General features: G+C 36.8%; 2 protein-coding genes across 8 annotated transcripts; one reads left to right on the top strand and one right to left on the bottom strand.

The window, feature by feature from the left end:
* Positions 1-2,448: 2,448 nt before the first annotated feature.
* Positions 2,449-11,898, top strand: LOC122845864 (ankyrin repeat and SOCS box protein 2-like). Of its 3 annotated transcripts, XM_044142377.1 has the most exons (9): positions 2,449-2,750; positions 4,228-4,374; positions 6,927-7,096; positions 8,412-8,567; positions 8,652-8,897; positions 10,003-10,174; positions 10,391-10,976; positions 11,268-11,421; positions 11,525-11,898. In XM_044142377.1, the coding sequence occupies exons 2-9, from the start codon at positions 4,265-4,267 to the stop codon at positions 11,650-11,652; spliced, it is 1,722 nt and encodes a 573-aa protein (XP_043998312.1). In that variant the 5' UTR covers positions 2,449-2,750; positions 4,228-4,264; the 3' UTR covers positions 11,653-11,898. The 3 variants fall into 3 exon arrangements, with proteins under 3 accessions (XP_043998312.1, XP_043998311.1, XP_043998313.1); XM_044142376.1 differs by lacking the exon at positions 2,449-2,750 and having other exon boundaries at positions 4,049-4,374; XM_044142378.1 differs by lacking the exons at positions 2,449-2,750; positions 4,228-4,374 and adding an exon at positions 6,579-6,730.
* On the bottom strand, positions 4,956-20,457 carry LOC122845865 (protein FAM181A-like). Of its 5 annotated transcripts, none has more exons than XR_006373145.1 (4): positions 20,387-20,457; positions 8,611-8,905; positions 8,377-8,532; positions 4,956-7,089 (listed from the first exon to the last, which is right to left on the bottom strand). XR_006373145.1 is itself a non-coding variant. In XM_044142381.1 (3 exons), exon 3 carries the CDS (start codon positions 13,974-13,976, stop codon positions 13,206-13,208), a length of 771 nt encoding a protein of 256 aa, XP_043998316.1. In that variant the 5' UTR covers positions 13,977-14,048; positions 14,131-14,177; positions 20,387-20,402; the 3' UTR covers positions 12,011-13,205. The 5 variants fall into 5 exon arrangements, 3 of the variants coding, with proteins under 3 accessions (XP_043998316.1, XP_043998317.1, XP_043998315.1); XR_006373144.1 differs by lacking the exon at positions 20,387-20,457 and adding an exon at positions 11,051-11,231; XM_044142381.1 differs by lacking the exons at positions 4,956-7,089; positions 8,377-8,532; positions 8,611-8,905 and adding exons at positions 12,011-14,048; positions 14,131-14,177 and having other exon boundaries at positions 20,387-20,402.
* Between the last annotated feature and the right edge of the window lie 1,841 nt (positions 20,458-22,298).

Raw genomic sequence — 22,298 nt, 5'->3', positions numbered from 1 at the left:
GCCTCAAGACTTTATTAAATATACATATTTAATAAAGAACAGTTAGAAGCTGAAAGGGTTTTGTCATTTACATGAATATCTTTAGATTTTTTTAAAAATAACTCATTAACTATAGCAGAATAAGTAAGTAAGTAAACAAACTGCAACAGCTACCTTGTGTTCGGTGCTGCCATGGTTGCTAAGCGACAGGACTTCTGCTGAGGTAATGGCGGGAACAAACCTGAAAACTAAACGGTCAACGATGGACCAAGATAATGTCCACCAGGTAGACTGGGTCTTTAGGAGGATGTAACTTTTGAATTTGGACCCTCAAAGAGGTTGTATGGAACAAGGAAATGTGTGGAAAAAATAGATAAATTCCAGATAATCAGAAGTACAAAGGAATGTTTGTACTGTTAGTTTTCCTACACAAACAAACCACACAAAGGTGGGCAATGAACCACAGTTTGTTTTTAACCCAACTCGTGTGTAAAGAAAAAAACCATCATGTAGGGATACCTGTCCAACAAATGTTCGATTGGAAAGCTGTTTACCAAAACCATTTTGGGTTTGGATTTCAGGTTCAAACAACTCTTGTGCTTCTTTCTCATTCTCAGCTGTCGGGTCAACAAAGTTCACTCTTACATTGAAGGCTGTTAGTTCTGTGCAGTCTTTTTGGTTTCTCTTGCTGGAGTTAAAACCTAATTACTCGCCATTCAACAAACATGTTCTTCCAGAATAAACTGCAGTTCATTTATAGGTGCATGAGGGCAAAACAAATGAAGCTCGCTGGAACTTTGAAGGCTAGATCTTCAAAAAAAACACTGACTCATCCCAGCCGTCCTACAAGGAAGTCTGGCTTGTCTTTGATTTTGATCTCACACTATCATCCATTACTCACATTTTTGGCAGATAGAGTTACAAAACTCACCTGGGTGTGATGTCACAGGCTGAAGGCAGAGCCAGATATTTACACATTTTCCCTCTCTGAAGTTAAATCAGAACAAATTTAGCTTGTTTTAAGTCACTTAGCATAATCAAAATTATTTCTATTTGCTAAATCCCAAAAAAATTGGCAAAGACTGTTTCTAGAGATTTTTTGTAACCTTAACATATTAGTCTTAACGATAATTATCTTTTAAACTGTATGAAATGGGTTAAGTGTTTTGGGTTTCCTTCCTCTAACTGAGTCCATTTCGTAGGCTACTTCTCTTTCACACGTCTTTTCAGGTCTAACTAAAGCTTTTCCCTAGGAGTGACATCAAGTCACACCAAAACATTGACTTTACTGTCCTCAAGCTATAACCACTTTACCTTAAGGCGTAGGGTGACTGTCCATCTTGACGCCTGATCTGCTTCCATTTTTGACTTCCTGTCTTTATTTGTTGCTTCAATATTTCCACATAATCTTCTTTCCTCATGATACCATTTATTTTATGAAGTGTACCAGTTCTTTGTGGATCAAAACAGCCCCACAGCATGATACCGCCACCACCATACTTTACCATTTTGATGGTACAAGCATCCCAATCTTTCCTCCAAATGTAGCAATTGTCATTGTGGCCAAACGGCTCCACGTTAGTTTCTTCAGACACAAGACATTTCTCCAGATATTAACATCTTTCTCCTTGTGTTATGTTTCTTTTGGACTAATGACTTTTTCCTTGCTGAGTGGCCTTTCAGCCCATATCAGTAAAGGACAAGTTTCAACATATTAAATAACAATTATCTCTGATACTGAAGATCTATATACAAGGTTCTGAATTCAAAGAAAGTTATATAAAAATAATTCAAATAAATAATCTAAGTTTTGACAGATTTGGTAAATAAGAGAAATTTGGTAATTCTAATTAAGCTAAAACAAAATAAGTTTGGTCTGATTTAACTTCAAATGGAGAGTTAAAAAAATCAATGTGTGTCTTTTTACTCTGTGTGTGTAAATATCTGTTAATTAATAAAGTTTTCTTAGGAATATATAATTCTTATTCTCGAGATTTGAGATGCAAAACACCAAATCTACTGCACATCACTTCACGTCGCTGTGCTACTTTGCATGTTACTGCTAACTACTAAAGCATTTTTCTGCTGCCAACAGGAACATACCATTACTCATCACAACAATAAAACCAGGTATTTTAACATTGAACATTCCTGCCAATAAAATCAAATTCTTTGAAATGATACATGACAGCTCAATGGAAAGGCTAGCATTTTTCCGGTTAGGTATTTCCTGATAAACGCCATTGGACAAGTCAATCCAGTATTTAAATGTCACATGAACTTCTGCTTTATAAAACAGTTAATAAATAGGATTACAGTTCTGACTTGTTCTTGTTTTTACAAAGCTTAGACAAACCAAGATATGTTGATTTAAAACTTGTTTTCCCGCCATGCTGTACTTTGAATGCAGATTTTGAAATGTTTTCATTTATTTTACAGTGAAAAATGTCAAGAATATTTGACAGTTATGAAACGTTTAATGACAAGTTTGACCAAAAATGCCAAATCTGACCAATGCTACAGTAAATTTAACGAGATTCTTCCTCCATCCTCCACTGAATTTGGTGACGTGCGCTGAGGAAACGTGCATGATAAAGTATAGGGGCCACCTCCAGTTCAGAATAAGGAAGTGTTTAAAAAAAATACTTCCTCAGAAGTGATTGTGAAACAAACATCAGCCGTCATTGTGGGTTTCCTCCAGCACGATTTCACATTCAGCTTCTCAAAGAGCAACATCTCTGACAGCAGAGGATGAACAAAGCTTTGTGGTGGTGAGTCTTTAAAATTAAGCTCAACAGATTATTTGTGTTTGTGTTGCTGTTGTTATTGTTTATGAATCTGATGAGTATTTTGGCTGGTTTTAAAGGTATGATGGAATCTCTGAAATAATAAACATCTCTCTTAGCTGTTTCTTGTTATAATTCCTAAGTTGTGCTTTATGGGCAGAGTACCGGAGTGACTGATCAAATTGTCAATCATTTAATGCACATGTGTCAAACTCAAGGCCAGGGGGCCAAATCCGGCCCGCCGTAGCTTTTTATGTGGCCCTCTAGATTCTAAACAACAAGTGTGCTTAAATATTATGTTATCAATCAAATTAATGCAGTTTTTATCTGCTTACTGCCAAATTATATCAATCAGTCTCTCCAGTTTCTTGAGAATTGTTGTGGAAATTCAGGCAGAAATCAATAAATACCTGCACGTTTTTGCACTAATTGGCAGTTTATTGCAGATTTTTCTTTAAAAAATTGTCAACAACTTTCTTACTTGTACTAAACAGCTGCCTCTGCCTCAAGTGTTGTCAGATTATAGTCCATTATCTATACAGCTGGTAATAAAAAGTCACATTTACCGTCATAAATATTGGAAATATTTGCAATAAAAAAAGATTCTTATCTTTTTTATCACAAAAAGATACAAATCTTTCCAGGATTTTTATTGCAAAAAAATCACAAAAAGATTCATGAAATCCTGGAGAGACTGAAAAGATGTTCAGTAATATTAATGAAGTTTAAGGATTCATTGATATTTTAACAGTTTGTGATCAGGTTTTATCAATACATTCTGGCACAACCGGCCCTTTAAGAGCATTTATGATCTTGATTTTGCCCAAAACAAAAATGAGTTTGACACCTCCGATATAAACCTGAAAGGAAATTTAGGTATTTTAAGGTACAAAAATGACAATAGTTCATATCAGTAACAAAACATAACAAAGTCAGGCAAAAGAACGTTTTTACAAATCAATCAATTTTATATAAAACTTTTTAAAAAATCTGTGTGTGTCTGTCAGGTGAATTTTAGGCTAAAAAGTGTTTGTTTTAAATTTTATTCAAGTAAGAGTAGAAATACTTCATAAAGAAATTACTGGAGTAAAAGTAAAAAGTACAGCAGAGTAAAAATACTCCTGAAAGTAATTTGATTTTTTTATTTAAAAAAAGTTACTGAGGTAAATGTAACTGAGTAACTGTAAGTAGCTCCTGCCCGGCTGTTTATGGGTCACTGTGATCCTGCAGCAGCAGACCGAACCGAACGCAGCATGACCTTAAAAGGAATCCCCTCTTCAAACCTGGGGCTCTCTGATTCCTCCCAGCACCATGTTCATCTTTCCACTGAGGAGATTCTGAACTCCTCTCTCACTCCGCTCTCTGTGCCTTTTATTACACAAAAACGTTGGACATATTCCTACAGCCCTGGGTTTGTACCTGTCTGCACTCATTGTTTTAAATTCTAACTTGTGTTCTTCAGATTTTCTTGTGATTTATTTGTAAAGAAGACGGCAGCGATGACGGCGGTCAGCAGATACAGGTTTCTTTACGACAGACTGAACGGAGAGTTGAAGCAGAGACGATCTGTTTGCCCCCACAGTCGCCTCATTTCACCAAACTTCTTCAGGTAAGAAAAACAGACGGAAAATAAAATCTGTTACAAACTGAGCTTCTCAACAGACCCGAGCAGCGACTAACAACTATCTTAGTATCAAATTATTATGATGATTATCAGACAAATAATAGTTGATATTTTAATTAACCATTAAAGCTTCTTATGCCCAGTTAGAAATATGCTACAAGATGCAAATCAACAATTAAATTCCTATTTTAAATAAGCATTTTATTGCTAAAAATGCAATAGTACAGCATTGTTTTAGTGAATTTGAAACAGGTTAAGTGAAATCAATACCATTTGATGAGTTCTTACAAAAAAGGGTTAAACAGGAAAAATATATTGTGAAATGATCTGATACTTTTTAAAAGGATATATTCAAGAATTATTTACTTAAAACAAGCATTTTTATTTTGTTCAAAAGTTACTTTGAAGTAAGTTTTTTCCTAATTCAAGTGTACTAAAATATTTGAATTGCAAACTACATTTAGTAAGAGAGGTAAAACAGATGAGATACTCACTGAAAGACATCTGGTTTGTCAATCAACAACTTTATAATTCTGTTTATTTTATAAATATTTATTATGTGAGGATTATTTTTTTATTATTTTTTAGTTTTAATAAGTTTGAAACCATCAAATCTACAGTGAATACAAAGAAAACTGCAGCTGCAGCCAGGTGGCCTTAATTTGAATAAGCAGCAAATCCTGCGGCTTCCTGCAGACGCAGGACCTGGTGACGTCAGACGTTGCATCTAATCGGTCACCGGGTTAGCCCCGCCCCCTGCGGTTTAACTGCCACTCATTGAACTTGAGTGGCAGTTACTGAGATAAATGCAGTTTTTGCATTTATTAAACAAAGCAGCTCCGTGCAGAGATCGTGTTACGAGTGTGTTCATGGCAAATACATTTTCTTTTACCTGATTTTGTTATCTTTGATTATGTTAAGAATTTTTTTCAATTTGGCTTTTAAAATATCAACGCTTCCATTATTTATTTATATATATGTTTGGTCCATCTGATGATTTCATTTCATCAGATGGACTCATTTTTTGATCAGTTAATACTCGAGTCAATACATTTTTACTCTTGAGTAATTTCTTGCAAGGCTACTTTTTACTTGAACTTGAGTAAAAATATGTAGTGCTACTCAAATTTTGAGTACTCTGCCCCACCTCTGCTCCATTTCTATGGAGGGCAAATGGGGACATAAAGTGTGTTCCAATGAAAAAAATTAATTAACCTGAAAAATTATTTCGAAGCTAAAAATAAAAGGCTGAAACAGATTAAAAAAAAAATTAAACTGAAAATAAAAACTACACTGAAAAAAATGTTTTCAAACTGAACAAAAATTGCAACTGAAAATATAAATTTGAATTTTAAAAAATGTTTTGAAACTGAACATTTTTTAACATATTTTTCAGATTTCATGTTTTTTCTCCAGTTTCCGATTTTTTTTTTTTTTTTTTAGTTAAAAAAAATTAGGAAGTTTTTTTTCAGTTTCATCCATCCATCCATCCATCCATTTTCTGAACACCCTTCATCCCTAATGGGGTCGGGAGGGTTGCTGGTGCCTATCTCCAGCTGCGTTCCGGGCGAGAGGCGGGGTACACCCTGGACAGGTCGCCAGTCTGTCGCAGTTTTTCAGTTTCAAATTATCTTTTTTTTCATTTGAAACCGAAAAAATGTCAAAGACGACATTCCAGCAACTGATAACTTTATATATAACAACTTTATATATAAAGTTTGGAACTAAACAAAAAAAATTTAATAAATAAAACCACAGAGACAAAAAAAACCCCAAAAAAGTAGTTTTGATCTTTCTTTCAGTTTAAAAATATATATTTTTTCCAATTTCAAATCTTTTTTAACTTTTTTTTTTTTTTTTTCATTTGAACAAACTTTATGGCCTCAATGGAGCTCCATAAAATAGATAAAATACACCTTGCCTCGGTATTTTGTCACCATTTTCAAAGTGTCTGTCATTCTGGTAAATACTTTACATTTACAAGTCAATGTGGACTGAAAGAATGTTGCTTTGACTTTTTAAAAACACGACATGAATCAGTAAAGGTGTTATTTTTAAGCGTGGTGCTTTGTTCTGGAAAGAAAAAGCAGCAGCGTTATCTTCATAGCCTTATCTCTCTGGATGTCTTTGACATATAAGGCAGCAGCCGTCAGCCCGCCGCCTGACGCTTCTTTCCCAAAATAATCCGACAGCAGCTGCGCCCTGTGCGGCGCGACGCTGCGACAAATCCGCCGCCAACAATGACCAAATTCAGCTACTCCGATTATTTATCGCAGTTCCGAAACGCTGGACGTAAATGCAGAGATGATACGCGGCGCGGAGGATCTCCAGAGCCGCCGGAGTGAGTCTTTGTTTGAGCGGATGATGCGTTTAAGGTGGCTCGGTGTTTGCGGTTGCTGTCCAGAAACACAACACGCATCACAAACATTACAGTGTTGTCAGCTGGACAGAATATGTGGAATTTATGTAAAATACTGAAGGACGTTGTTTTAATTTCCATCTGTAATCCTAATTTTCTGGTGTTTCCCATGTTTTAGGGATGCTGACCCGGTGGTTTCTGCCGTGAGGCGCGGAGATGTGGAAACCCTGAAGGATCTGGCAGCATCTTCCTCCCACTGCCTGCTGAAGGAAAACAAAGACGGCTGGCTGCCTCTGCATGATGCTGCCTATTCTGGCCAGACTGCGTGCCTGAAGACTCTGCTGAAAGGTAAAAACATAAATATAAATCCAATTTAAACCCTTTTCTCCACATTTCCAGCAATTAAGACTTAATTTGTTAAAATTGGGAGATCCTATTATTGTTATAGAGTAGGTGAAGGCTATGGAGTTGCTGTTTGCTACAGTACAAAATTAACAGCAATAATTTGATTTATTTAGCCTAACTAAATATTTAAGTCACAAGCTAAAAATTTAGTTAGCAAGTTAAATATTTAGACCTGAACTAAATATTTAGCTTGGAAAATAAATATGTAGTTTTAAAACTAAATATTTAGCTGCATACCTACATATTTAGCTCCAAATTAAATATTTAGCTTTCTAATTAAATATTTAATTTGAAAGTCTAATATTTAGTTTCCAAAGTAAATATTTAGCTAGTGAATTTAATATTTGGTTTGGAATTCAGACACTTATAAATGTATGAATAACATGGTTAAAATGTGACTTTGGTTTTGGCTACATAAGTCCGATTATTGCTGTTAATCTTTTACAGTGTAACTTTACAAATGACATTCCAAAGTAAAAAAGGGAAACACTTGAAAACAAACCAGTAGAAACTCCTGAAAAATATAAATGAATCAGTATTCAGTTTGAACCATTTTAGGTTTTTTCATATATTTGGTTTAATATCTCTGATTAAAGTGCTTTGTTTATAAAGCACTTTAAAAACAACACTGTTGACCAAAGTCCTGTATAAGCAGAAATAAAAACAAACAATACAAATGCAACAACAGAAGAAAACGTCAGCTGTAAGAGAAAACTATTATCAGCAAGCGGTTTCTGGATGGTACATCAACAACAAAACACTTCTCTTTTCCAGCAGCCATTGTACAGCACATACAGAGGTAAAACCAGCTGACCAAGTGTGCTGGAACTCTGTGTTGCTGGGTAACGGTGCAGTGCCCGTGGAATGTAACTTAACAATCAGGAGGTTTCCAGAAACAAAACAAAAAAAACATAAATATATGGTTTAATAAAATAGAGTGGAGATGTTGATTCCACACAGAACAGAACAGAACAGAACAGAACAGAACACCACCTTGGTTCTTATCCTTCTCAAACTGGAGAAACTTGTGGAAAATGTTTTTAAAAAATCAGCTTTAACTGTTTTTAGAAGCAGTTTAGATCCAAGTGGAAGTATAAAAAACATGCAAAATGTGAAGCTTGAATAACAGATCCCTTTTAAAGAAGTTGAATTTAGCCACTGTTGAACTTATTGTAAAACTCAGAACCAGTAAACCTTTGTTAAGCTGCTTTCTAAATGCTTACAGTTGCTTTGTGGATGTTTTTTCTTTCTGCTGCAGCCCATCCGGGCTCAGTGGACAAGCGGACGCTGCAGGAACAGACTGCGTTGCTGCTGGCCGTGTCCTGTGAACAGCTGCCCTGCGTCCTGTCGCTTCTGGAGTCAGGCGCCGACCCCGACATCTGCAACAGCAACAAAGAAACTCCTTTATACAAAGGTACAGCTGTGAAATCAGAGCTGCAAGAAGCGTGATGACGTACGCGGGTGTGAGTGTGAAATGCTGAGTTCTTTGTCTTTACAGCGTGTGAACTGGAAAACGTGAACATGGTGAACGTTCTTCTGTCGCACGGTGCCTCTGTGAACCAGCGGTGCGGTCAGGCCTGGACGGCCCTCCATGAGGCCGTTTCCAGAGAAAACACGGAGATCTGTGAGGTTCTGATCCGAGCCGGAGCCACAATCAATCCAGCAAACACCTACAGCATCACACCGCTCACTGTAGCAGCTCAGCGAGGCCTGAAGAGGGCGCTGTGCTACCTCACTGAGAGAGGTAGCTTCCTGAAGAAAACATTCACTGATTTCATTCTTACAAGACATATTAGGGTCATTGTACATAGAAAAGAAAGGAGTACATTCCTGCCAAAAATATAATAAATTCTGATCTTAAATCTAAGAATTTTTCCCAAAAAACAAGAAATTTTATGAGTTTGCAAGGTCTAAAATTTTCAAGAATAAATTCAGAAATTATATATATATATATATATATATATATATATATATATATATATATATATATATATATATATATATATATATATATAATGAAATTATTATATAATTTCAAGAATTTTCTTTAAAAAAATTTAATGTCTGAGTTCAAAAAGTTCAAACTTTTACATTAATCTCAGAAATGTTCTAGAAAAAACAGGAACATATGCAAGAAAAAAAAATCTGAAATTGTTAGATTAATCTCACAATTATTTCTAGAAAAACAAGGACATTTCTGAGTTTGGAAACTCAAAGATTTAGTAGAAAAAATTCTGCAATTTTTAGATTGTCAGATATTTTCTAGAAAAATCTTGAACATCTCTGTGTTCCAGAAGTTGAGAATTTGTGAGAAAAACATAAATTTCTAATCTCAGAGATGTTCTATAAAAAGATCTGAAATGTCAAAAAATTTTAACTTTAACGCACTCTTTGAAAGTATTTCTCTAAACAATTTCTGACATTAATCTCAAACTTTTTCGCAAATTTTTGAAACTGAAGTTTCCACGTATTTTTCTGGAATTTTTTTTATGCTTATCTCACTATTTATGAGCTTTTTCTATCAAATTTTCTGACTTTTCAAACTCAGAAATTTTCATATTAACCCCAGAGATGTTCCAGAAAAACAGAAATATCTCAAAATTTCTGAGCACTTTCTAGAAAATTTCAGACTTTTCAAACTCAGAAATGTTCTCTTTTTAAAAAAAATTAATTTCAAAATTTCTGAGTTTTTCAATCTGCAAAACAAAGATTTGCCACATATTCTATGGCAAATCTGCCACAAAATGTCATATTAACATACATTTTATGTATGTATGTATACACACATGCATTTGCCATACATACAGCCAGGATTTTATATCCTATAAAAAGTGTTGCTGTTTTTTCAGGTGCAGATGTGAACATGCAGACATGCGATGGTGCCACAGCGCTGCATGAAGCCAGTAGGAACGGACACCAGGACGCCGTGGCTTTACTTCTCTCTAAAAACGCAGATGCCAACATTTCCGATAACTCTGGGCTGCTGCCTCTGCATGTTGCTGCCCAGTCTGGACACCATGAGTGAGTCTGCATGTCTCTTATTTTAACAGAAACCCGCAGTTTCACTATGTCTTAGCCTGAAAGTCGAACATTTGCTAGAAAAAACTTTTTGGAAATTTCCACGTTTTTGTCTTGAAAATTCCTGAGATGAATCTCAAAACCTATCTCAAGTAGTAATCAAGTAATCTCAAGTAGTTTCATGCTGTATTACTCTGCGGTCACATGTTGTGTTTTCAGGATTGTTTCCCTGCTGGTCTCCGCTACAAGCCGCGCCAAGCTGCGCCACAGCTGGATCAGCCCGCTGCACCTGGCAGCGCAGCATGACCGCCACGCAGCGGCCGCCGCGCTGCTGAAAACAGGCGCAGACGTGAACGCCACTCTGGCGCACAGCCGCTCCGTCCAGTATGCGGACCGGCGCGCCACCGCTCTCTACTTCGCCGTCGCCCACGGCAGCAGGAGGACAGCGGAAGTGCTGGTGAACGCCGGTGCGAGCCTGAGCCTGGATCCGGTCAGCCCTCTGCTGATGGCGGCGCGTCAGGGCTGCGTCAGCACCGTGACGCTGCTACTGGAGCGAGGGGCGGACCTGGACGCCACGATCCCGTCTTTGACGACCACATTCCCAGCTCTGGTTGCGCTCTGCAGGAATAATCTAGCTGTGCTGAAGTGCCTTTTGGACCACGGCTGTGACGCACAGGCCTGTTTCACCTGTACGCACGGTGCTGCGCCCCACCCTCCTTCCGGGGGATCCGACATAAGAGCTGCTGGCGGCCATGACAGTCTACCTCCTTTAAGCTGTGATGAAAGGCCGGAGAGGGCGACACAGGTGGGCACAACCAACAACCCCATTTCACACTGACAATAGGCAGAAGTGAACTTATTTAATTCCGCTACTTTTACCTTCAGCTATGTTCGTCTTCTGGTCTTTCTGTCTTCAGCTGTCTGTCTTCAAATGTCTTCTGCTACTTCTGTCTTCTAGTCTTTCTGTCTTCTGCTTTTTTTAAAGCCACTGTGTGTGTCCCCCAGATTTCCACACAAATAGATGAATAAAGAATCAAAAGAGCTTCATGGCTTTTTGTTTTTCTTGAAGATTGTTTTACTTTTTTATGGTTTTCAGTTCTGCGAGTGGATCTCAACCCCAGCTATGTGTAAATGGGCCGGCCCGGTCATAGACCTGCTGCTGGATTACGTCGGCCATGTTCAGCTGTGCAGCAAACTCTCTGAGCTCCTGGACAGCAGAGACGAATGGCACACCATCAAAAGGAAGTCATGTAGGTGACAGATAAAAATCAGTGCATGGAAACACTTTGCTTTCATTTCCTCATAGAAAAATACTTTACTCTTTTTAACAACAGTTCTTATCTTGTCTTCTAGTGTCACCACGTCCACTTCAGCACCTCTGCAGATTAAGGATTTGGACTCATATGGGGAGAAACAGGAAATCTGTTGGAAGTTTGCATCTGCCAAAGAGACTAAAAACATATCTGAGTCCTGACAGCTGACTTCAAACAGATAAACCTCAGATTTTGGTCTTTTTATGCACCACTATATTTATCTTCCTCTTTCTTTTTTTAGTCGTATCTTCAATCTGTTCTGTTTAAATATCTATTTTTACTTGAAGCGATGTCACAAACAAGGCCTGTCATTTAAGTTGTGCTTTTAAGAAACGTTCAGAGACAGCTGCCAAAAGGATTTCTTGAGGGAATTTGAGTCTTTTATTTAAAAATAAATCATTTTGGCAAACATTACCTGACAAAGACAGATTTTTCTTGCTAAAAGGGGAAACCGTGACAGAGCACAAGTACAAAAAACACATTATTTTCTTTCTCTGTGGACACAGAGTGAAAATAAACATAAAGGTGAAGCTGATTAGTTTATTGGAAAAGTGCAATTTATTCCTTTAGGCTTAAACATCACAAATATATGCAGCATTCTAGTAAGTGCTTAAAGAAGTGTCCGGTTTTCAAAATACAAGAGAAAAAGCATAAACACGCCACAAAGCTCACAGTTTCACCTTTTCATTTATGGGGTGGCGTTTGTAAAGATACAAACTCAAAAATTAACAGCAATAATTTGGCTTATTTAGTCTAAGAGAAAAAATTGGAGGTTAGTTTTTTAAAGTTATATTTTTACCATGTTATTCATTCTGTTATAAATGTCAGTTTCAACTAAATATTTAAAACATATATTTAGCAAGCCAAATATTTACTTTACAACTAAAGTAAATGTTAATTTATCGTATTTGAAGCAAAAATATTTAGATATGCAAATTAAATATTTAGTTAGCAACCTAAATATTTAGCTCTGAGTGCTTTGTCTTTAGCTCTGAATCAATATTTAGCTTCTAACTACATATTTATCTCCAAACTAAATACTTAGCTTGCTAACTAAAGCTAAATATTTATTTTTAGCTAGATATTTACCTTGCAAACTAAATATTTAACTCAAAAATAAATATTCAGCTCAGAGTTAAACATTTAGTTAGCAAGTTAAATATCTAGCTAGACCCAGATTTTATTTTGGCAGACACTTCCATCTATTGGCAAGTTTATTCGAATATTAGCTAAATATCTAACTCTGAGCTAGCTAAATATTTATTTCCAAACTAAATATTTAGATTGCTAACTAAATAGCTCCGAGTTAAACATTTAGCTAGCAAACTAAATATTTAGCTAGTTCAAACGTCAGCAAACCCAACTTTTACTTTGACAGACACTTCCACCTACTGGCAAGTGAATTTGCATACCAGCTAAATATTTAGCTCTGGGCTAGCTAAATATTTAGTTTGCTGTCTAGCTAGTTAAATCAGAGCTAAATAGGTACCTCTGAGCTAATTAGTTAGCAAGATAGCTTTTAAGTTTGGAGCTAAATATTTAGCTCTCAACAGAATATTTAGCTTGAAACAGTAACATTCTAAATAATTTTTTTAAAAAGTGGCAAAAATGACAAAAAATGAAATTGTTTCTCTCGTAACAGGCTAAATGACCCAAATTATTTCTGTTAATTTGTGTCCGTAACTTTACTAACGGCACCGCATCCTCATGTGACGAGCAGATTAAATGAACCCAAACACGCTGAAGATCGGAGACTGCGCCGTGGCCTTGGTCGGTATCGGTTTCACCACAACGTGCGTGTGGAGTTTCTGTCCGTACGGATGCTCGGACCTTTGCGGCTCTGCTGCCTTGCTCCACAGACCAAAGGGAGGATGAGGAACAACAATCTGGCTGTGGAGGACCTGATGTCCTTGGAACTGGAAGGGGCAGCAGCTGCAGAAACTCACGGAGCGATGTGAAGTCAGATCCAGTTTCAGCACTTCTTTTTCCGCAGAGCTGCGCCTGCTGGATGAGGAGTTTGCGGTTTTTTGCGCGTCCTCCTGACTCCTTCTCCTCTTTTCATTCTCGCCGCCATCAGATGTCCCCGAGCTGCTGCTTCTTCTCAAATCCAAAAAGGGTTTGTCTCTCCTGGCTTTGGTTAGCCTGGGTTCCTCCCAAAACGACGCTGGTAGTTGTCGTTTCCGCATCGGCACCTGGTCCATTAAGCCGCCGATGCTCTGCGCATGTTGCGCATCGGAGCTGGCCTGATCCGTCGCAGTCGCCCTTTGACGCTCAGCTCCTCTGGCGCACCTGTAGTCCGCAGAAGTGAGAGATTGACCTCTCGGGACTCTGGAGAACTTTTGTGAGAAGCGTTTGAGTTGCTTCTGTAGGTATTTCCGGTGATCCACGGAGCGCCTGCAGGGAGCCGACTTATCCAGAGCCGCCTTGATGTCACTGGACGCCAAATTTACAAAGTTGAGTAAAGTTTTAACTTCGCTGTCTGCGCTTGACATCTTCTCCAGAAGCTATTTGGCTCACTTCATGAGTCCATTGTAGAAATATGAACCATAATCCACTGACACAATCTGTAAAATATCATAAATTAGTTTAGATTTTTTGCGTAATTGCGCACCAATAAATTTCCGTTTTTTTTAAACTCAAGCTCACCGTTTTAGTTGAAGCTTCCCTCCAGACTGCAGAGGTACTTCAAGAAGCTGAATGAATATAAACCCTTTGTAGTTATGCTCCTTTCCTTGAACCAATCAGCGACCCCAGACCCCTCACAATGCACTCCAATCAGTCTCCAAGCGCCTTGGTATCAAATTCTTCACCAGCGCAAATTGCTGCCATGGAGATCTGGAAAGCCCAGCCCTGGAAACGCAATATTTACCCCCCCAAAAAACCGCTTCTAACTCTGCTCCTTTTACGCAAAATAATTCAACATAAATGAAATACATCGTATTGGACATGCTTTAACTTCCTGTTGCAGGGGTTAAAGTTGAGGTTTAATGCCTTCCACATGATGTCAGCTGTAGGATTTGGTGGCGGTGGGGGGATCTAAAGAGCGCATAACCATGGAAAGGGGCTTGAACGCTCAAGAATCTTGTCTTTCTGTTTGCCCCCTCAATCGAGCTACACAAAGGCTGAATTACTCATTCAAACCTGGCGGGACAAAGGGGAAGGAGCTGGATAGCACTCCTGCATTTGTAGTCAAACATTTAGAGACTTAAATCGAGTCGTCATGAAGGAAAAAAGACTCGGACAAAGCCCATAGAATTGCCATCAGCAAACATTTTCCTGTGTCATATTATGGGGTCTCCATGGCTCCCTCTGGCCAGAGGACAATGGCACAAGTTTGCACACTCGAATACTGTCACCCTGCCAACCGCAACAAGGAACCAAAACAGGACAATCCCCAGAAAACCATGGGCTCCACGGGGAAGGCCGCGGCGGAGGGGGAACGGGACTTGTGAAATGCTAATTGAGCTTCATCCCTTTATTGAGCTGGGAAGTGTCGTTCTGCTGGAGCAGCAGCTCAGAAATGAGAGGCGATAACAGAAATTTTATATATTCAATCAATACTTAAACTTAAAAGGCAAAAATCTGAAATTTTGAGACAATCTCTGAAATTTTCAAAATATCTGAAATTTTGAGATTAATTTCTGAAATTTTCAAAAAATCTGAAATTTTGAGATTAATCTCTGGAATTTTCTACAAAAAAACTCCCAACTTCTTTGCGTTTGAAAAATACAAATTTTGGAGTTTGAACATTAAAATTTTTCTAGAACCTCCTTTTCCCCCCTAAAAGTAAATCTTAGTTTTAAAGAAATCTTTCTTTTTCTAGATGTTTTCTAGAAAAAAATTGAGTCGTCGAGAAAAAAGTATAAAGGTCTACAAAGTTTTTACAAGAAATTATTTCACTTTTTAAGCTAGAAAATTAATTTCTAGAATTTGTTTTAACGTTTGAGAACAGAAACGTCCCTTGTTTTTTTTTATAGAATATCTCTAAGTAAATGAAATATCTGAGTTTGAAAAGTTGAAAATTTGCCAGAAATTTTTTTTTACTTTGATCTTAATTTTTGAAATTTTATAGAAATAACTAGGACACATTTTTAGTTGCAAAAGTAATTTTTTTGTCAAGAAAATCTCAGATATTTTTAAATTAAACTAAAAATTATCTAGAAAAAAAGGAAATTTCAGTCTCAAAAATAAAAAAAATATATTTTTATTAAGACATGGACATTTCTGATTTTCAAAAGTAACAAAAAAAAAGTTTGGTTATTGAATAAAACAAGGTTGTCCATCTTTCAGGCGCGTTTTAAGAATCCAAAAAACCAAAAAAGTTAATATTGATACAGGGCTCATTTCACTGTGGAAAATTATGAAATTATACAAACATCACCAAAAAAATTTTTACTCAAGTAAGAGCAAGAAGTACAGCCCATAAAAACACTCAGAAAAGTAATTTTTCCCCAAAAAATTACTCAAGTAAATGTAACTAGTTACGATTCATCTCTGCTGATATGCAATGCTGTAATAATGTGATGTGTAATAATTAGATCATTGAAATTGGTATAATTGTGTAGTTTACTTTTTTATTCACATTTGAGGAAAAGCTTGAAGTCCTTTTCTTCAGTTTTCTTGCTCAGTTTTGACTTTAAACTCTCTGGACGGAAACGACTGATGGTTAACATCCACGTGTTTCTCCAGAAAAACTTGCTGAAAATCGCTGACATGCATCCCGATTTACGGCCGTTTATTTAGAGAACGATCGACTCCTCCGCTGCGTTTGGACCTGTTGTTGTGAGACTGGTTCCCCTGGTTCTGGAGCGGCAGTCGGGCCTCATTGTCCCCTTCTCTTCTCCTCTGCCTCACCTCTGTTTAACTGAAAAGGCTGGTTAACAATGGGGACCCCCGCCGTCCGCCCGCCTGTCACCCACTCCTGTGCTTTTGAAGTGAGGAAGAAAGAGGAAAGAGAAGGAGGAAGCACATCCAGCATCCATCAGTGGTTGGGCAGAAAATGTTTGTGGTTCATTTTAGGGATTTCTTGGTTTGAGTTTCAAAACTTTTTACACTTTTACAGATTTTATTCCAGCTCTAGATGACCTGCACTGCAAAAGCACAAAACTTTACCAAGTGTTTTTGTTTAGGTTTTAGTACAAACATCTTAGAACACTTGAAATCAGACAAAACTGACTTATAAGTAACTTTTTAGCAAGATATAATAGCTTATTTTAAGTCACTCTTAAGACATTTTGTGAAAGACAGTGAAATAATGTGTAGTAATTTCTCATTAATATTAGCAAATTATTCACCTAAAACAATCTCCTAATTCTTGCTGAAAAGTTACTTTTAAGTTAGTTTTGTCTTATTTCAAGTGAACTAAGATGTTTCCATACCAAACTACCAAAAATACTTGGTAAGATTTGTGGTTTTTATGTGACAATTTACATACAAGTTCATTATAAACCTTTAAATCCATGCAAACTATGCAGGAAGCTGCAACGGAACAGCATCATTATTTTTATTTTTCACTTTAAAGCACTAAAACAAAAACTGAGAATTAAATGAACATAATATGATTTACACTCCTGTGGTTTTATATTCAAGCAAAAACAAATAAATTTTGAAAATTAAACAGAATATTTTATGACTTTAGTTTTGTTTTCAAGATGGAGATTATAATGCAGATTGAAGCCTCTCCCTGTTTCAGAGCTGGTGGCCTATATATGAGATATTTAAAGCACATAATGTTGTTTTGTTTAAACTTCTTCTGTGTCAGTCAAGCGTCTGTCAAATGACTAAATATAGAGTCCTGAGGAAAAGTTTTAAACCTTCTTCTTGTTTTATTCTTTCCTTTCAAGTAGTTATTTTATAAACAAGAAAGAGTCACTTTACATTTGAAACAGATGGATTTTGAGGTTCGACTTGAACGATTTTGTATGGAGGTGAGTTTCAAATACAAACAGGGCTGCAACTAATAATGTTTTAGTAATCGATTATTCTGACAATTAATCAATTAATCCGATCTTTAAAAAATGGAAAATTCTACTGATTTTTCATAGAACCAATTAAGCTTATTCTAAATGCATTTAAAAAATATTGTAAATATTTAACGAAAATGTATATTCTACAATTTAAAAAAATATATTTATAAAATAAAATGTTTTTTTTTTTTTTTTACATAAGCAAATTACAGCCAATTGAGGAGTTTTGAACAGAACATTTTTACAGACAAAACACGTTTGGAGGCCTTGAGTCCTTGACGCCGTCGCGGGTTCGATTCCCGGACCCGGCTGACATTTGCCGCATGTCTTCCCCTCTCTCCTGTCAGCCTACTGTCATATAAGGGACACTAGAGCCCACAAAAGGCCCCCTGGAGGGGAAAAAAACAAAAACTTAAAAAAATAATAATAATTTTACAGTTTATTTCTTATCTTAATTTCACAATGTATATATTTTTTGTACAGTTTTGGCTTAACTAATGTTCTGAAAATATTATTTTTCAGTAAATTCACTTTTTTTATGTGTATACTCCACATTAACAATTAATCGATTACTAAATAAATCTGATTAATCATTTCAGCTCTAGTAAATTTTAAGAAATGCACTTCCTGGTGAGAAATTAGAAGGAACAGCCTACATTTATCCCCACTTAAAATAGTAAAAAGAGCGTCACAAGGGATTAGATATGTGAGATATTTATTTATTTGTGTTTTTGAAGATTAAAATAAGTAAATTTCTTACATATCCGTTCTCTCATTGTAGCAGTTAGCAAACAGAAATAATTTTTAGTAATGGAAACTGACTTAAAACGAGAAGTTTTGTCTGATTTAAACTTCAGACAATGAGAGAAAAAAAGATATTTGTGTCTTTTTTTTCCGTAAAATTTACCAACTAGCTTTTGTGTAAATATCTTAGAGCATTTGAAATAAGATAAACTAACTAACAGGTGATTTTTCAGAAAGATTTGTTTAAATCAATAATTTCTCAATATTGATGAAAAAACTAGTTTCACTGGCCGATTATTTCACTTAAAACATGGAAAAATTGTCCTTATTATAAGTGAAATAATCTGCCACTGGAACCAGAACTTTTTCATCAACATTAAGGAATTAATTACTTAAAATGAGCTCATATTCCTACCTAAACATCTACTTGTAAGTTAGTTTTGTATTATTTCAAGTGTTTTAAGATATTTGCTAGAAACTAAACCAAAAATACTTGGTAAGATTTTGTGGTTTTGCAGTGCACAGTCAAAATCACAGTCCTATTTCCTGCTTCACACTTTTCACTAGATGGCAGTGTCCTTCCACTGCTTTCTGACCCACTGTGCATGTTCAACCAGATCCAATAATGTTCACACACACTGATATAATAAGAGAGAAACACAGAAAGAAAAGATAAAGGCAGCTGTGCTAATCTTAGCCGAACATTATTATTCTGCGGCTGACTGAGGGAAGTAAAATCTTTCTTTCATTTCATCCACTCGGCATTTTCAGGCTTTGTTTGCTAAGAGATGCAGATTAACTATCTTGGCAAGAAAGATAACAGTGAGAGACCACAGTAATTATATAAAGAGGCTTCCCTATCAGTTTATACGGCCGTGATGTATGTTGTGCCAGACTGCTGGTTGTTGGAATGAGGTGAGGTAGCAGGAAGGAAACAGGAGGATGTAGAGCTTTCCTCTTGTCAGATAATCAATACTGGGACTGACTGCTGGAGAGGATGGATGAGCAGGAGCCGCAGACTATTTGCCAAGCTTGTTCTATCCTTCAAAACTCTGAAAAAGCTCTGGAAATGCAGCCTAACATGCAGTGGCCGAGGATTTTCCACTCTAAAAGTCATCCACAGCTCTTTGTATGAGCTCATCCCATTACTGTCTGTGAAGTGCTTTTTGATAGGCAAGACATGTGATGAATGCTCAGCCACAACAAAAGGCTGCAGGGCTGGTTGCTGAATTCACTGATCTTAATCCAAACCGGTTTGAATCGTAGGCTTGGATGTTATTTAAATTATTTGGACTGAGCAGACTCGGTTGGCTCCCGTTTCAAATATTTAAACCCCCAGGAGAGGAGAGATGACATTAAACTGCAACTTATTGAAGATGTGCAAAAATGTTCATTTTCCAACACTCGGCAGAGTAGGAGGAGCATTTCTGCTTATTGTTTGCTTATAAAAAGGCAGAAAAATCTCATATTTTTACAGGTTTCTGCTGGAGGATCAGGGTTTTATTCTCGTTGTCAATCAGACGTTTGAATGTCACGTTGGCTCCCTGGTACCATGTTTGACTGGGGGCTAATTTCATAACCGTGCCCAGAGAAGACCACCAACAACATTATGCAACTCCACTCTTAAAATCCACCCATTGTTGTCTCATATCTTCCACTCTGCCCCACGGCATCACCCACTATTCACTACAGCCAAACCACATATTTACATACAGCACAGAAAAAGAGAACCTTTCATTTCCACTGTCTGGCTGAATGTTATCTTTAATGAGTTAATCTAAAGTTCACTGGTCTAATCGATCAACTAGTTTTAGTCGGAACTTCTTTCCATGACATGAAGAAATATATTTTAATCTGCTGATTAGCTAAAAGAGCTAAAAGAGAAGCTAATTATTATGTTTGAATTTTGTTTTCTATCAGATGTGTTAAATACTGATTAACAGAAAATTATCGTTTTCTCACATTACTAAACTTAGCGCTGAAAGCCAACCGTGTTTATTGGCGTCATGTATTTTTATCCGCCTTTCAGTCATCACCTTCATAGCAAATCAGTATTTTTTAAATGAGTAATTGACTCTACTCTGTCAAACTTTAAGATGCTAACTTAAGAAACTTATCAAGTGTTTATATTTCAAAACAGAACCGTATAAATAAAATTTTTCATCCCAAACCAAACTCTGTTTGGACCTTACCTCTTCGTCGTTGTGATAGAGAGACGCCATCTTTGTTTGTGTATCAACGGCTCCGGTAAGATTAACGCGCGGCGCCCTCTGCCGGATGGCGGCCAAACTACAACACTATAAAAAGATCTCACGGACGTTGTTAATGATTGGAATTCATTTTAATCTAATAAACAATTAATCGACAATCAATTAATTGTTTGAAATTTCTCTTCTGGATCATGTGCTAAATGCCAGAATAATCAGATATATTTTTATTTTAAAATACAATTTAGAAGTTTGCATCCAACGAGATCATGCTACCTTTAAACAATTTTGGAAAGCCCAAATAAAAGTGCTCTTCTTTTGGGTATTTCATAGCGTTGGAATGAAAGGAAAGCAAACCTGTGAATGCATTTAAGGCAACATTTCAATAACACATTCCTTCTTTGTATCAAAACAGAGAGCTCTAAAAAAAAAAAAAAGACTTTGGGTAGAGGATCTACACTAGCCTGGTTTGTGCTTTGGTGTAATTTCCAGATGCATAAAGGTGCCACATTCATTTGCTAAAACATCTAATCATCTCTGTCCAGTCTGTGTGTGCATTAATCCCAGAGTAAACAACTTTAAGGTGATGTTTGTATAATTTCATAATTTTCCACAGTGAAATGAGCCCTGTATCAAAATGAACTGAGAGGCCGCTCAGGAAGGAAGAAGCACAGGGTTTGGGTCTCTTTCTTTCAAAACGCTTTCTGCAATATGCAAAGTAAAGAAGAAGATCCTGATTTTTGGAGGGGTGTTTTGAGGTTTGATGAAAGTAAAGTTAAAGTGTTTGACTATAATGACCAGGGATATGATCAGATAGACACCAGGTGGTGCTAGAGTGCCTGCTCTGTTTTACTTTATTTTTATAGTATATTGAGCAGAATACAGTGGAGAATTTCTTAAGGAAATGGCCAGATTGCACATTTGTTATATTTAGAGAAAAACGAGGAAAATTGCACCCCAACTATGAAAGTCGATGGCAGCATCATGTTGTTGTTTTACTGCAACTAAAGCTGCAGTAATCTTTATTTTAAAAAATATGTATTTTTATATTTATTTGTTAAAACTCTCACTATGTTGTGATGGACTAATACAGATAAAAATGACTCCCCTACTTTCTCCCAGTGCTAACCAGAAACAACCAATCAGAGTCAGGAGGCGGGTCTTAGTGCTATCAATCGCCACTCTTTACAGCTAGCCAAGACTGTTGTGAATGCTAAAGCTATTTAGCGTACTCACCAATGACGGCAGATGTCCAGGAAGATTTCTCTGTCATTAGCACATTTAGCAACAAGTACATGAGGTTGATTGACAGTGCTAAGGTCATCCTCCTGGCTCTCATTGGTTGTTTTTGGTACATTTTCAGAATAGAAGTTGCAAAGATCAATCTTTTCACATATTATCTGTTTTATTTTATTCTGTCAAGATATGGGGACAGTTTTGGCAAATATGTAAAAAAAAATTAATAAAAAAATTAAAGTAACATCCAGCAGCTTTAATTTGAAGAAAGTCATGTCAGATCCTGCTTTCAGTATACGGTAAGAACTGGACTTTAACATTCAAATTTAAACTGAAAAGAAGACGAAACTCTTTTTATTGTGGCAGTTTGAATCAGTGTTTACACCGGCCCACTTTTGGGACTTTGCAGCGCATCAAACACGACTTTAACACGCAACACAGACAGAAAGAGAGAGAGGGAAGGGAAAAACATAAACAAAGAAAGAAAGCCTGCGCTGATTGCTTTGCAGCCAACCACAGGAGCTGCTGGCTGTGTTTTGGAGGAGGAGGAGGAGGGTTAGTTCGTGTCAGGGGGAGCTGAGGTGAGTGGAGATGCGCCACTGCCCTCCGGACTCGCCCATCCCGAATCTTGCCTTGAGAAGTTGAGGTGATGCCGCTGCGA

The sequence above is a fragment of the Gambusia affinis genome, linkage group LG16 (genome assembly GCF_019740435.1).
Source record: "Gambusia affinis linkage group LG16, SWU_Gaff_1.0, whole genome shotgun sequence".
In the NCBI taxonomy this organism is placed as follows: Eukaryota; Metazoa; Chordata; class Actinopteri; order Cyprinodontiformes; family Poeciliidae; genus Gambusia; species Gambusia affinis.
The sequence above is the reverse complement of the archived record's forward strand: the minus strand, read 5'-3'. Positions and strand labels throughout refer to the sequence as shown.

Bases quoted from the DNA above. Each gene is read 5' to 3' on its own strand.
- LOC122845865 (XM_044142382.1), bottom strand. From the start codon at position 13,976: ATGTCAAGCGCAGACAGCGAAGTTAAAACTTTACTCAACTTTGTAAAT.
- LOC122845864 (XM_044142377.1), top strand. From the start codon at position 4,265: ATGACGGCGGTCAGCAGATACAGGTTTCTTTACGACAGACTGAACGGA. The intron at 8,568-8,651 runs GTACAGCTGTGA...TTGTCTTTACAG, and splicing joins AGAAACTCCTTTATACAAAG to CGTGTGAACTGGAAAACGTG. The intron at 11,422-11,524 runs GTAGGTGACAGA...CTTGTCTTCTAG, and splicing joins CACCATCAAAAGGAAGTCAT to TGTCACCACGTCCACTTCAG.